At 35.0% G+C, this 14,980-nt stretch overlaps 1 protein-coding gene across 1 annotated transcript; it reads right to left on the bottom strand.

The window, feature by feature from the left end:
* Positions 1 to 8,986: 8,986 nt before the first annotated feature.
* On the bottom strand, positions 8,987 to 10,363 carry LOC137398204 (P2X purinoceptor 4a-like). Its single transcript, XM_068084311.1, has one exon. The coding sequence runs from the start codon at positions 10,361 to 10,363 to the stop codon at positions 8,987 to 8,989; it is 1,377 nt and encodes a 458-aa protein (XP_067940412.1).
* Between the last annotated feature and the right edge of the window lie 4,617 nt (positions 10,364 to 14,980).

Consider the following 14,980-nt stretch of genomic DNA (forward strand, 5'->3'; position numbering starts at 1 on the left):
AACTTGTGTTCATCAACTTGTATTCATCAACTTGTGTTTATCAACTTGTATTCATCAACTTGTGTTCATCAACTTGTATTCATCAACTTGTGTTCATCAACTTGTATTCATCAACTTGTGTTTATCAACTTGTGTTCATCAACTTGTGTTCATCAACTTGTGTTCATCAACTTGTGTTCATCAACTTGTATTCATCAACTTGTGTTTATCAACTTGTATTCATCAACTTGTGTTCATCAACTTGTATTCATCAACTTGTGTTCATCAACTTGTATTCATCAACTTGTGTTTATCAACTTGTTTTCATCAACTTGTGTTCATCAACTTGTGTTCATCAACTTGTATTCATCAACTTGTGTTCATCAACTTGTATTCATCAACTTGTGTTCATCAACTTGTGTTCATCAACTTGTGTTCATCAACTTGTATTCATCAACTTGTATTCATCAACTTGTGTTCATCAACTTGTGTTCATCAACTTGTATTCATCAACTTGTGTTCATCAACTTGTATTCATCAACTTGTGTTTATCAACTTGTGTTCATCAACTTGTGTTCATCAACTTGTGTTCATCAACTTGTGTTCATCAACTTGTATTCATCAACTTGTGTTCATCAACTTGTGTTCATCAACTTGTGTTCATCAACTTGTATTCATCAACTTGTATTCATCAACTTGTGTTCATCAACTTGTGTTCATCAACTTGTGTTCATCAACTTGTATTCATCAACTTGTATTCATCAACTTGTGTTCATCAACTTGTATTCATCAACTTGTATTCATCAACTTGTATTCATCAACTTGTGTTCATCAACTTGTATTCATCAACTTGTGTTTATCAACTTGTGTTCATCAACTTGTGTTCATCAACTTGTGTTCATCAACTTGTGTTCATCAACTTGTATTCATCAACTTGTGTTTATCAACTTGTATTCATCAACTTGTGTTCATCAACTTGTATTCATCAACTTGTGTTCATCAACTTGTATTCATCAACTTGTGTTCATCAACTTGTATTCATCAACTTGTGTTTATCAACTTGTATTCATCAACTTGTGTTCATCAACTTGTATTCATCAACTTGTGTTCATCAACTTGTATTCATCAACTTGTGTTCATCAACTTGTATTCATCAACTTGTGTTTATCAACTTGTGTTCATCAACTTGTGTTCATCAACTTGTGTTCATCAACTTGTGTTCATCAACTTGTATTCATCAACTTGTGTTTATCAACTTGTATTCATCAACTTGTGTTCATCAACTTGTATTCATCAACTTGTGTTCATCAACTTGTGTTCATCAACTTGTATTCATCAACTTGTGTTCATCAACTTGTGTTCATCAACTTGTATTCATCAACTTGTGTTTATCAACTTGTGTTCATCAACTTGTGTTCATCAACTTGTGTTCATCAACTTGTGTTCATCAACTTGTATTCATCAACTTGTATTCATCAACTTGTGTTCATCAACTTGTGTTCATCAACTTGTGTTCATCAACTTGTATTCATCAACTTGTATTCATCAACTTGTGTTCATCAACTTGTGTTCATCAACTTGTATTCATCAACTTGTGTTCATCAACTTGTATTCATCAACTTGTATTCATCAACTTGTATTCATCAACTTGTGTTCATCAACTTGTGTTTATCAACTTGTATTCATCAACTTGTGTTCATCAACTTGTATTCATCAACTTGTGTTCATCAACTTGTGTTCATCAACTTGTATTCATCAACTTGTGTTTATCAACTTGTATTCATCAACTTGTGTTCATCAACTTGTATTCATCAACTTGTGTTCATCAACTTGTATTCATCAACTTGTGTTTATCAACTTGTGTTCATCAACTTGTGTTCATCAACTTGTGTTCATCAACTTGTGTTCATCAACTTGTATTCATCAACTTGTGTTTATCAACTTGTATTCATCAACTTGTGTTCATCAACTTGTATTCATCAACTTGTGTTCATCAACTTGTATTCATCAACTTGTGTTTATCAACTTGTATTCATCAACTTGTGTTCATCAACTTGTGTTCATCAACTTGTATTCATCAACTTGTGTTCATCAACTTGTATTCATCAACTTGTATTCATCAACTTGTGTTCATCAACTTGTATTCATCAACTTGTGTTTATCAACTTGTATTCATCAACTTGTGTTCATCAACTTGTGTTCATCAACTTGTATTCATCAACTTGTATTCATCAACTTGTGTTCATCAACTTGTATTCATCAACTTGTGTTTATCAACTTGTATTCATCAACTTGTGTTCATCAACTTGTGTTCATCAACTTGTATTCATCAACTTGTGTTCATCAACTTGTGTTCATCAACTTGTGTTCATCAACTTGTGTTCATCAACTTGTGTTCATCAACTTGTATTCATCAACTTGTGTTCATCAACTTGTATTCATCAACTTGTGTTTATCAACTTGTGTTCATCAACTTGTGTTCATCAACTTGTGTTCATCAACTTGTGTTCATCAACTTGTATTCATCAACTTGTATTCATCAACTTGTGTTCATCAACTTGTGTTCATCAACTTGTGTTCATCAACTTGTATTCATCAACTTGTATTCATCAACTTGTGTTCATCAACTTGTGTTCATCAACTTGTATTCATCAACTTGTGTTCATCAACTTGTATTCATCAACTTGTATTCATCAACTTGTATTCATCAACTTGTGTTCATCAACTTGTGTTTATCAACTTGTATTCATCAACTTGTGTTCATCAACTTGTATTCATCAACTTGTGTTCATCAACTTGTATTCATCAACTTGTATTCATCAACTTGTATTCATCAACTTGTGTTCATCAACTTGTGTTCATCAACTTGTATTCATCAACTTGTATTCATCAACTTGTGTTCATCAACTTGTATTCATCAACTTGTATTCATCAACTTGTGTTCATCAACTTGTGTTCATCAACTTGTATTCATCAACTTGTGTTCATCAACTTGTGTTCATCAACTTGTGTTCATCAACTTGTATTCATCAACTTGTGTTCATCAACTTGTGTTCATCAACTTGTGTTCATCAACTTGTGTTCATCAACTTGTATTCATCAACTTGTATTCATCAACTTGTGTTCATCAACTTGTGTTTATCAACTTGTGTTCATCAACTTGTGTTTATCAACTTGTATTCATCAACTTGTATTCATCAACTTGTGTTCATCAACTTGTGTTCATCAACTTGTGTTCATCAACTTGTGTTCATCAACTTGTGTTCATCAACTTGTGTTTATCAACTTGTATTCATCAACTTGTATTCATCAACTTGTGTTCATCAACTTGTATTCATCAACTTGTATTCATCAACTTGTGTTCATCAACTTGTGTTCATCAACTTGTGTTCATCAACTTGTGTTTATCAACTTGTATTCATCAACTTGTATTCATCAACTTGTGTTCATCAACTTGTGTTCATCAACTTGTGTTCATCAACTTGTGTTCATCAACTTGTGTTCATCAACTTGTGTTCATCAACTTGTATTCATCAACTTGTGTTCATCAACTTGTGTTCATCAACTTGTGTTCATCAACTTGTATTCATCAACTTGTGTTCATCAACTTGTATTCATCAACTTGTATTCATCAACTTGTATTCATCAACTTGTGTTCATCAACTTGTGTTCATCAACTTGTATTCATCAACTTGTATTCATCAACTTGTATTCATCAACTTGTGTTCATCAACTTGTGTTCATCAACTTGTATTCATCAACTTGTGTTCATCAACTTGTGTTTATCAACTTGTGTTCATCAACTTGTATTCATCAACTTGTGTTCATCAACTTGTATTCATCAACTTGTATTCATCAACTTGTATTCATCAACTTGTGTTCATCAACTTGTGTTCATCAACTTGTATTCATCAACTTGTGTTCATCAACTTGTGTTTATCAACTTGTATTCATCAACTTGTGTTCATCAACTTGTATTCATCAACTTGTATTCATCAACTTGTATTCATCAACTTGTATTCATCAACTTGTGTTCATCAACTTGTATTCATCAACTTGTGTTCATCAACTTGTATTCATCAACTTGTGTTCATCAACTTGTGTTCATCAACTTGTATTCATCAACTTGTGTTCATCAACTTGTGTTTATCAACTTGTATTCATCAACTTGTATTCATCAACTTGTATTCATCAACTTGTATTCATCAACTTGTGTTCATCAACTTGTATTCATCAACTTGTGTTCATCAACTTGTGTTCATCAACTTGTGTTTATCAACTTGTGTTCATCAACTTGTGTTTATCAACTTGTATTCATCAACTTGTATTCATCAACTTGTATTCATCAACTTGTATTCATCAACTTGTGTTCATCAACTTGTATTCATCAACTTGTGTTCATCAACTTGTGTTCATCAACTTGTGTTTATCAACTTGTGTTCATCAACTTGTGTTCATCAACTTGTGTTCATCAACTTGTGTTTATCAACTTGTGTTTATCAACTTGTATTCATCAACTTGTATTCATCAACTTGTGTTCATCAACTTGTATTCATCAACTTGTGTTCATCAACTTGTGTTCATCAACTTGTGTTTATCAACTTGTATTCATCAACTTGTGTTCATCAACTTGTATTCATCAACTTGTGTTCATCAACTTGTGTTCATCAACTTGTATTCATCAACTTGTATTCATCAACTTGTGTTCATCAACTTGTATTCATCAACTTGTATTCATCAACTTGTGTTCAAGAAATTTGGCATTGCTTGAATCAATCAGTTTATTTCATAACAGGCCAAAATTTTTTTTGGTTTTTTGCATAAAAACTTTGCCCTAACAAGTTTATAAATCTAGCCTGCAATCCATGGTTTGTGGAAATTGCTGTTGACACTTTTATTCATAAGTTTGCAGGCTACCAGCACAAGTTTTTCAACATCTATTTTTTACTTCTAGATTACCATATTTATACAGAATTATGCTTTTGTGTACTTCGTACTTACCCCAACACATATTTGGGCTGACAAGTTTGTAGGGTAAATTTCATGTTTCTTGAAACGTTAGTTGTTCTCTCCTTAAAAATCAACCTTTTTTATTTAAATGCCCAATAACCATTTTAAATGTCAAGCTATAACACTTATAAGAAACAAGCTATCATTTTGACATTATCAGTAGTATGAGCATAAGGCTAGCAGGTATCTACCTCTATAGTGCAAAGGGATTCTGTTGTTAGTAAAGGTGAGTACCTATGCTAAGCGCAAAATGCTAATTGTAAATCTTAATTTTTCTGCAGGAAATCAAAGAATAAATGTAATTTATGGTTAAATTAGTGAATGCCCGGCATTGCTCAAGTATTAAAACATGTCTGCACAGAAAATTTATTTATATTTAACATATACAACGTTTAGCATTCAAACTTTTAAACTTCACATCATGAGTGTTTCGTTCAGTTAAATCAAATTAGAAGAAGAGAAATTAGAAGAAAAAATAGACTAACTGTAATGGTGTTTGATTGTCAAATAATTAGGAAGTAATGCTTAGATGATCTGTTTTGCGACAATGATTACAACGAAAGATGATTTAATACTCATACAAATAATACGAACTGAGAAAACAAAATAAAATGTTCAATTAATAATAACTATTGATTAAAAGTATTATTATATAGAAGTGTGTGTGTATAAAAAGGTTCTTATTGCAGCAATATTTATCCATTAAAACTTTAAATACAACGATACTGGTCATTCTCGATATACTCGTGTTGGTCTGTCCAAAGACCCGGTTGTGACTAGATGGTAGGATACAAGATCAACTTTTAAACGGAGCAGTAATAGACTTACTAGTCCAATACTCTGACACCTGCGCGATTCAACCACCTATAACCATTTTAGAATAATTGTTCAGAGATTTATTCTATGTAATTTATCAGCACCTGATAAGCTCTCACAGCATACTAGACTATTTATCAGCACCTGATAAGCTCTCACAGCATACTAGACTATTTATCAGCACCTGATAACCTCTCACAGCATACTAGACTATTTATCAGCACCTGATAAGCTCTTACAGATTATAGCCTTAAAAAAGGTTAAGTCTACTTACAATCTGCTTACAGGTTACCTAGATAGCATCAATCCTTGTGATTCTGTACAAGCATATTGATTAAACTACTCCTCAAGATTATAAGGTCTTTGGTGATTACAGCTGAATATGAAATAATTGAGAGTTGCCTTACCATGGCATGTATGCATTAATGACTGCAGCTTCACCATTCAGGGTCTTTCTAGAATTATATTCAGCTTGGGAAAATTCTTCCTCTGAGACAAAGTAACAGAAGTAACAAACCCTGAACATCAAGTAGTTCTAAATAAGAATGGATTCAAAAATGCTGATAAACATCATAAAATGACCTAATTATAAAACGACCTTAGGCCCAATTGTTACCACAATCAGTTTCTATGACCATCAAAGAAAGAAGAGAGAGAGAGAGAGAGGGAAAGAGAAAACGGAGAGAGGGAGTGAAAGAGAAAATGGGAACAGTGAGAGAAAGAAAATGAAGAGCAGGAGAGAAAGAAAATGAAAAGTGGGAGAGAGAGTGAGAAAAACAAAACGAAGTGGGGATAGAGAGGGAGAGAAAGAAAATGAAGAGGGAGAAAGAGAGTGAGAGAAAGAAAATGGAGAGTGGGGGAGAGAGAGAGTGAGAGAAAGAAAATAAAGAGTGGGAGAGAGAGTGAGAGGAAAAAAATAAAGAGTGGGAGAGAGAGAGTGAGAGAAAGACAATGAAAAGTGGGAGAGAGAGAGTGAGAGAAAGAAACTGAAGAGTGGGAGAGAGAGAGTGAGAGAAAGAAAATGAAGAGTGAGAGAGAGTGAGAGAAAGAAAATGAAAAGTGGGAGAGAGAGTGAGAGAAAGAAAATGAAGAGTGGAAGAGAGAGTGAGAAAAAGAAAATGAAGAGTGGGAGAGAGAGTGAGAAAAAGAAAATGAAGAGTGGGAGAGAGAGTGAGAGAAAGAAAATGAAGAGTGAGAGAGAGAGTGAGAGAAAGACAATGAAGAGTGAGAGAGGAGAGAAAAAAAGAGAGCAAGAAGAGAACAAAAGTGGAGAGAAAGTAGAAATAGGAGAAAGAAAGGAAAGTGAAAGTGGAGAGAGAAAAAAGAGTGAAAGAGAGGAAAAAGAGAGTAGAAAGAGAAGGGCGAGAGAAGGAGAGAAAGTGGAAATAGGAGAATAAGAGAGAAAAAGAGAGAGAGGAGCAAAAGGAGAGAAAGAAAATGAAGAGTGAGAGAGAGAGTGAGAGAAAGACAATGAAGAGTGAGAGAGGAGAGAAAAAAAGAGAGCAAGAAGAGAACAAAAGTGGAGAGAAAGTAGAAATAGGAGAAAGAAAGGAGAGTGAAAGTGGAGAGAGAAAAAAGAGTGAAAGAGAGGAAAAAGAGAGTAGAAAGAGAAGGGCGAGAGAAGGGCGAGAGAAGGAGAGAAAGTGGAAATAAGAGAATAAGAGAGAAAAAGAGAGAGAGGAGCAAAAGGAGAGAAAGAAAGATGATAAAAAAATGGAAGCTGTTTTTGTTTGTTAATGTTGTGGTCTCACCATTTGAGATTAGGTACATGATTTGGTCTGTTTGTTTGAAAACTACCACATCTGTTTCTGGTTTTGGTCACGGGACACTGTCATACATGTCACCCAATATTTTCCATCATGTTAATTTATGTTTGGTGAAAAGAAACTGAAATGATTGGCCATATGGCAGTAGTCCATAAATAGCTTTACCCCATTCCAATTCCTGAGTTCAATTGGGGGCCTATGTGACCGCTTCCAACCAATTACAATTACTATAAGACACTTTAGAAGCATCAACTCACTGAGAGCAGTGCAGATGCTCAAAGGGGAAAAAAACTTTCCCCATTCAGTGCTAAGCAAGAATAGGAGATGCTGACATCAGCATCAATAATAGACTGCAATAACTCATTGCTAGTGGATCACATAATTTTACTGAAAAGTTTTACAACTTTTTCTGACTGTGGCAAGTCACCTGAATACATCTTCAGTAAAAACCTCTGTCATGCTACCACCAGAACTAGAAGGATTACTGCACTTGATGGGAAACACCATTCTGACAGGCTGTTTTTTCATTCTATTATGTGTCTTTCAGGGTTGAATCTTTTGATTTGTACATTTGTATCAGATTTATAAACACTTCAATAAAGTACTAAAAAAAATAAAATTTAGACAAAGTTTTCATCCTGCAGACTCATCATATCTACTTCCGCCCATACCTCTACTAAGGCACTCAGATTACGGTGGATCACCAGCCTATGTACAAGTTCCTGGCATCTCAGAGTAGCACCTGTTCTTAGCTCCTCTTCCTGTGTTTCTGCTGTTTTAATCCATTTCATTAGGAATTATTTTATACAATTATAATAGAGGAACACCCAGCAATTGTTTTTATTATGTTACCATATTAACTTTGTGTAACTGTATTACCAAAACATTGTAATTATTTCTAAACAGGTACTAGTACAAGTATTATAATTGGCAATAGCAATCATCAATAAAATAATGTTTTTGTTGTATACAATAAGTTTTTAATTATATTTTCAAGTAATTACATTGAGCAAGTATTGTATATATAGTATTTATATAGAACATAGCATATAATATTGCAGAGGAGTCAGAAAAATGCATCAAAGGTTGTAAGTATTAATAACCGTATTGTAACGGTGTAGCTTAAGTACTTCTGTAGCTTCAAATACATAATAGCAAATACATAATTGCTACTTACTATAAAATTATGACATATTATGAATATGAAAATATCACTTAAAACTGGAATTACTAAATGTGATTTGCCAATATGATAATAAAATTTCTTAAAAATATCACTTAGAAAATGAGAGTAACAATTATGCACAATAGCAGTATTGATATTGTAAAATGTGTCAAATGGAATAGCTGGGTTTAAAGATAAGTCGTAGAAACTCAAGTTCTAGTCGTTAGTCAAGTAACTAAGGTTACATATATTACATGTCTGTGGAGGATGTTGAACTTGAATCTACCAATCGCTGACTTTCGTCATTTGCATTCTCATCCTCATCCATCCCAGCGTCATTAACGACAATATCATCTCTTTGTTTCGGTCTACCTCGTTTGTTATAACAATGACGACACCAGAAAATTATATCAACTATCAAACGAGCCAAACTTTTGGCTGACTTCAACATTATGAGAAGAGAAGCTGACACTATGATAACGTTAATAGGAGATATTCTAAAACCATAAGCTTGTACAGTGACGATGAAAAGGATTCCCGTAGAGCGAGTTAAGTCTCTCATACTTTTGTTTTCATAGGAGTAGGAAGCATCCGTAAAGTTGTATCCGTTGTCATTCATATTTTTAGTGGTGAGCTGATTGAAATGATACTCTGGAAGACATGCTTTATCATCTTTATTTGTGTTGCAGTAATACTGAAGTCGAATGGAGACAACTCCGCCATAGTTTAAGAGCTTCTCATACCCGTTGTTGTCGGTAGAGATGTCAAGAATGTCAGTGATTCTAAAAAACGGGCAATGCTTGTTTTGTTCTGTGTCGTACTTGCATTTCGTTCCATTATCTGTGTTTAGCTGTCCATCTATGTTATTGTATAATTTTGTTTTGTTCTCTCCGTCATATGTAAAGCTGATGTGTGACTTAATGAACAAGGTAAAGTGCAAGTGGCCATCCAGCAATTCAGTGGCCGCCTCGCTATCTTCCTCATCAAGCTCATGGGGACACCAGCCTTTCACTTCACAGAAACCATTTAAGCAGTTCCCGGTAGAAACTCCATCCGGGTCTTCAGGATTGCCAGATGTTATATCAGCCTCGCAATCGTCTTCTGATCTGCAAGGCTTCTTACTGTCAGTGCAGTCGCTGATAGTTTGGGGTCCAGTTCTCACCCGTTTAGTAGTTAAGAAAAATACATCATTTTCCGCAGCTGGGTGAGCGATATCAGTTGGATCCCAGACAGCTGGCTTATTGACGAACCGCTTTGCAGCGAAGTTAATTTTTGTTTTAGCCAATCCAGCAATATTAATCGTTGTACCGACATCAGCCTGAGCTTTTTCATGCAACGAGTTTGTGCCAAGAGCAACAGCTGCAAAGGGGAGAATCACGAGAAGAGCAACCACAATCCAGTAAACGATCACAAATACCTTTGATTTATTAAGTAGCTCAACTTTTTCTTCATCGTCTTCAAGTCGTTCATACCGATCTCGATGCCATCTTTCCCACCTGCTTGATCGATAGGCTTTCTTCCAGTCGAAAACGCTCTGCACTATTTCATAGATAATAGTTGGTATTACTATAGTCAAGATATATATAAATGCAACTACAACATCAACAGGTGCGTAAAAGAGAGCCATAATATCTGATCGTTCTCTCTTGCAATATGAGCCAAAACGAAATCTCCTAATATAATCAGTCAACTGAACGCATAGCTAGAATACTTCCTATATTTATAGGCTGCTGTTCACACAGTGCAATTATGTATTTGTGCTGAGTACACAAAGACCTTGTTTAAATATGTTTATGAGAATGATCACTCGCCTACTTCCGTGAAACAAGACATTACAATGTGAAGTCGCAAGTGACTTGCCGATAGAGAGCAGATGCCTGCAGTTCAGCCATTTATCTACAATAGAAGTTATTTGTAGATAATTGGCTAAGAAATTATGGAAGCTCCCATACGCTATTGCTGTATGTATTAATCTTCTATAGAGCAATAGCATGTCAACACACTACTAAATGGAGTTGCAATATCATCATGGAAACCATGGTGTTGCTCTCATTCTGTTCTGACTCAGTGTCGCTGTTTGGGAACGTAATAATCCTGCGATGTGTCATCTTTTCACCATTGAAATGTTTTAATGACCAGTGGCGTTGCATTTGCGGCTGTGCATAGGTCTTGATTTCCTGTTGCTTCATATGCAGATATATACCTTGACATAAGGAGTCACACAACCATCGCTCTACTACAGCACCTTATGGAGACACGATCTGCTTGTCAGCTGGTGTTGAGGTGTCATTACACTATCTCTGCATGAAAACTTAGTAAGAATCACAAATCAAATTCTACTTTTAAACAATAAACAATGACACTGACTCCTGCCACACAGTGACTGCTACGCTACACCTGTCATTATAACCAGACAATAACTCAATTTGTAAGTACGTATTAGCAGTTGTCAGTAGAAAGATAACACTTCATAATTTGTCATCAATTTTCATATATTCACAAGTTTTACTTTTATATAGTAAAAAGTGAGACTGACTACATTATAAGCGGGCCATAACTTATTACTAACACTATTGAGTTGAAAAATAACCATAAAACTTTAATATGATTTTTATTGACACTAGCCAATGCCGTTCAAGGCTAATTAGACCATCAAACAAAAATACATGCTAGTAAAAAAGAATTATGGGTATTGGAAGAAAAAACCTTTTGGCTCAACGGTGTGTTATAGCATGGATTGGCAAAATGTTGGTGTTTGGGATCCGATGTAATGGATTTTCTAGAAGAGTAGGAATGTAATGGATGGTCAGGCAAATTCGAGATGCGATCTGAGTATTTCAGACAGCAAATATATAACTTAGTTAGCTCACCAGCATTACAAGCATTTAAATGCTGATTTCAACTGTAAATCGAGTTGAAGTAGTAAGTTGAGATGAAGTTGAGTTGAATTTGTAAGTTGAGTCACATTTGGCAACAGTCCTAAACACATAGATTTAATGATATAGTAATGCATACAGCTCATTACAGCATGTTATGATTATCATGCTTCCACATGCCTTCTCACGAATAGTTATGTATAACTAAACAATCACCGTTTGATATCTAGAGATTATTATCATGCCCTAATGGTCTATAACACCTGACCTACAAACAAGAGTTTGCAGTTCAACTCTCAAAAAAGCTGTTGAAGGTGACAGGAATGACATACAACTTGGAAGTGCTTACTACAACTGGGCTTTTATCTAGTCGGTGACACCTCTATCTAAGTGCTTTCTACAACTGGGCTTTTATCTAGTCGGTGACACCTCTAACTAAGTGCTTTCTACAACTGTATGTATCTAGTCGGTGACACCTCTACCTAGGATCACAGAGCAATCACATGTTGTGCAAGACCCGCAGTCTCTGTTTGCAGTTGTCTAAGCAGACATCATACTCCATGTTCAAGGGATTACTCACAAATAGGTGATACATGCTCTTTGTATTAACCTGCTATATTGTTAGATTGGTTAGTCTTTATACTATTTAGAATAGGCCCCAAGACCCCCCTTTTGTTTTGCTCAAAGGAAGAACTTGTTTGTTTCAACTACCACTTGATATGGTCACATTCTGAACAAGTCATCAAAAACATGAGACTTGAAGACTAAATATAGTGGTAGCTATTTGTAGTGCTTTTTATTTCCCCACGCCTACCCTGAAGAGATACTCATTGAGTAGAATGTGTTGCCTTATAAGCCTTTGTTTAGACCAAACAGTCTTTATAAATTTGGAGTTATCAACCTTATGTGGCTTTCAAGATGGAAATAGTAGCTACTCCATCATTGGCCTTATAATACATATACTCATTTGTTATTAATGAATCCTACCCAACTGGACTATCATGTACCCTCATGTACCCCAATATAGGTAACGCCTAAAAGGTATGTTTAAAACTCTGCTGTAAATTAGAGAGTGATTGAGATCTAAGCATAGCAGTATGCATGGGGAGCCGCAAAGCACTTCTGAGCTCAATACATTACAGCCATACATGTATTTGATGTACAAAAATCTAGTATGGCAAGCACCTGTTCAAACATTTCGCATGACTTATTATAATGCATGGGAATTGAATTTGTGTGGGTAGCTTTTATGCGTCACCCTCACAAGATTCAGAGATGTCACATAATTTGGCACTTCCTTATCTCTTGAATTGAATCACTAGTGTGCATATCTTCAGAGAAAGATAAAAGGTTTTATGTTCCTAGAGATGCTCTGATTGCAAGCAGCATTATTAGGCAAGCGCTTGCCTAATCAAGTACAGAAAGCACTGACATGACCAGCCACACAATGGGTTATAGCCATATTTCTCTATCAATTAAGATTTTTTTTGACATATAAGTTGATCTGTGGCCGGACGCCGGGCATCAAATTGATTTCTATCGTTTTATATACTCTTATATACATTTTACATCGCGTGTCTGTTTTTATTATGTTTCCTACTTGCATATAATTAATTTTATATATATTTTATATATATAGACTATAAAAGTAATGCAGCCAGTATTCAATATACTTCATTTTGGCTGCAGAAATTAACAACTCTTGCCTGCAGTGCCCAAAGGCCGGGGTCACACCATATTGCCAATTGTCAGCGTTTCCCTTTCTGCATTCATTATTGAATATGTGAACCCTGAATTGATGACATCGATGAAGCAACATGGACACGTCAGGAAAGTTTGAAGCTGTCAAACTTTTCTGATACTTCGCCGAGCATCGACCTACCGCCTTTCCAATGTGAACCATTTCGGCGATGGTAATTTGCGGTCGGGGATAGAGTGAGTTATTCTATTGGCTCTGTCTTTATTAAATGTCTTATCGATAATACTTTGTTAGTTTGGCCGTAACTAAGGCAACGTGTTAGCGACTATATTAACCATTATTCTTATATGGCTTCCTACCCGGTTCCATTAAACGGTCCTGGAAAAATATATGTATATATGGGGAGCACTCTTGACAGGAGGGCAGAGTAGTCGCAGCTCCACGACTAATGGACTTTCCTTCAGAATAAAACGAACGAAAAACCACACTAATACCTTCTATATTCATTCAACATTTATTACAACCTAGATCGTGCTTGAGTAAAGGCCGACAAATCCTTTACAATCTGACTACCAGGATGTTTCAAGAAATCAACAAAACTTGATTGAGGTTACAATGCTCAGATCAAGTGCAATTATAATGTTTATAGTTACAAATAGACCGACGGAATAGAAGCAGACAATGCTACAACTTAAGAGCAATAGCCGAAATTACCGTAAAACCTCTATTTGAATGCCATAGCGCTTTATATTTCAAACCTTTCTCTATAGTAGCGGTCGTATAGAGATTCACATTGTATTCTTCAGATATCTCGCCAGAATTTTGGGAAGATAAATGCTCTTTTCGCCCTTTTACGAGCGAATCGAATGCCACTTATATTTTGTGCTCTCCTTCAGGTGAAGGGACATTAAAACCACCAAACCTAGCTTCCAAGTAGTTGGATTACAAGAGTGCACCACCACTCCCAGCTTAAATAAATCTGCTAATTCCCTCCAAGCTTGTCCAAGATATCTAAATAAATATGCATTGTGGAGCCAAGAAATATCTCTGTCAGTTGATATCTATTGCTTGCAATTAACCTGCAACAATGTTATAGCCTGTGCGCTGCTTTGCAGTTTGTTGGAGCTTTAAATTGTTTTATTTCATTCTAAATTTGAAGGCGTATTTTTATTTTTATAATTAAATCTAAAATTGTTGCATAAAAGCTCATTGCACCCATTGATATGCTTGCTACAGTTTGTAGCCAAAACTGACTTTTTAGGTGCTGTAGAAGAGGATTTATCAGTTTCGATCTATTGTGTGCAGAGTTAAGATAAACGCAAGGATGTTATTAAATAATGCGCTATTAACCTGCATGTTTATAAGTTGTATATAGTATATATAAGTTTATAATGATAATCGATCAATTGCTACAAAATATATTCAAAAGCAAGTGACATAAATGAACCATTCTTACAATACATGTCGAAACAAAAAGTAATACTTTAAAAACAGAAATATTAGCATTGTTTGCTCAGCCTGTTGCATTCTGATTGTTGCTTTCAACAGAACGAACATCTTTTTCTGGCTGTTTAATACCTTCCACAGTATCTTCTGACCTTAATTCTTATCTGCACTGTTTAACTAGTCAATATTCATTTCCAAAACATTTTTTAGTAGAGCAAAACAT

The sequence above is a fragment of the Watersipora subatra genome, chromosome 6 (assembly GCF_963576615.1).
Source record: "Watersipora subatra chromosome 6, tzWatSuba1.1, whole genome shotgun sequence".
Lineage (NCBI taxonomy): Eukaryota > Metazoa > Bryozoa > Gymnolaemata > Cheilostomatida > Watersiporidae > Watersipora > Watersipora subatra.

Coding starts and splice junctions, on each gene's coding strand:
- LOC137398204 (XM_068084311.1), bottom strand. CDS start 10,363: ATGGCTCTCTTTTACGCACCTGTTGATGTTGTAGTTGCATTTATATAT.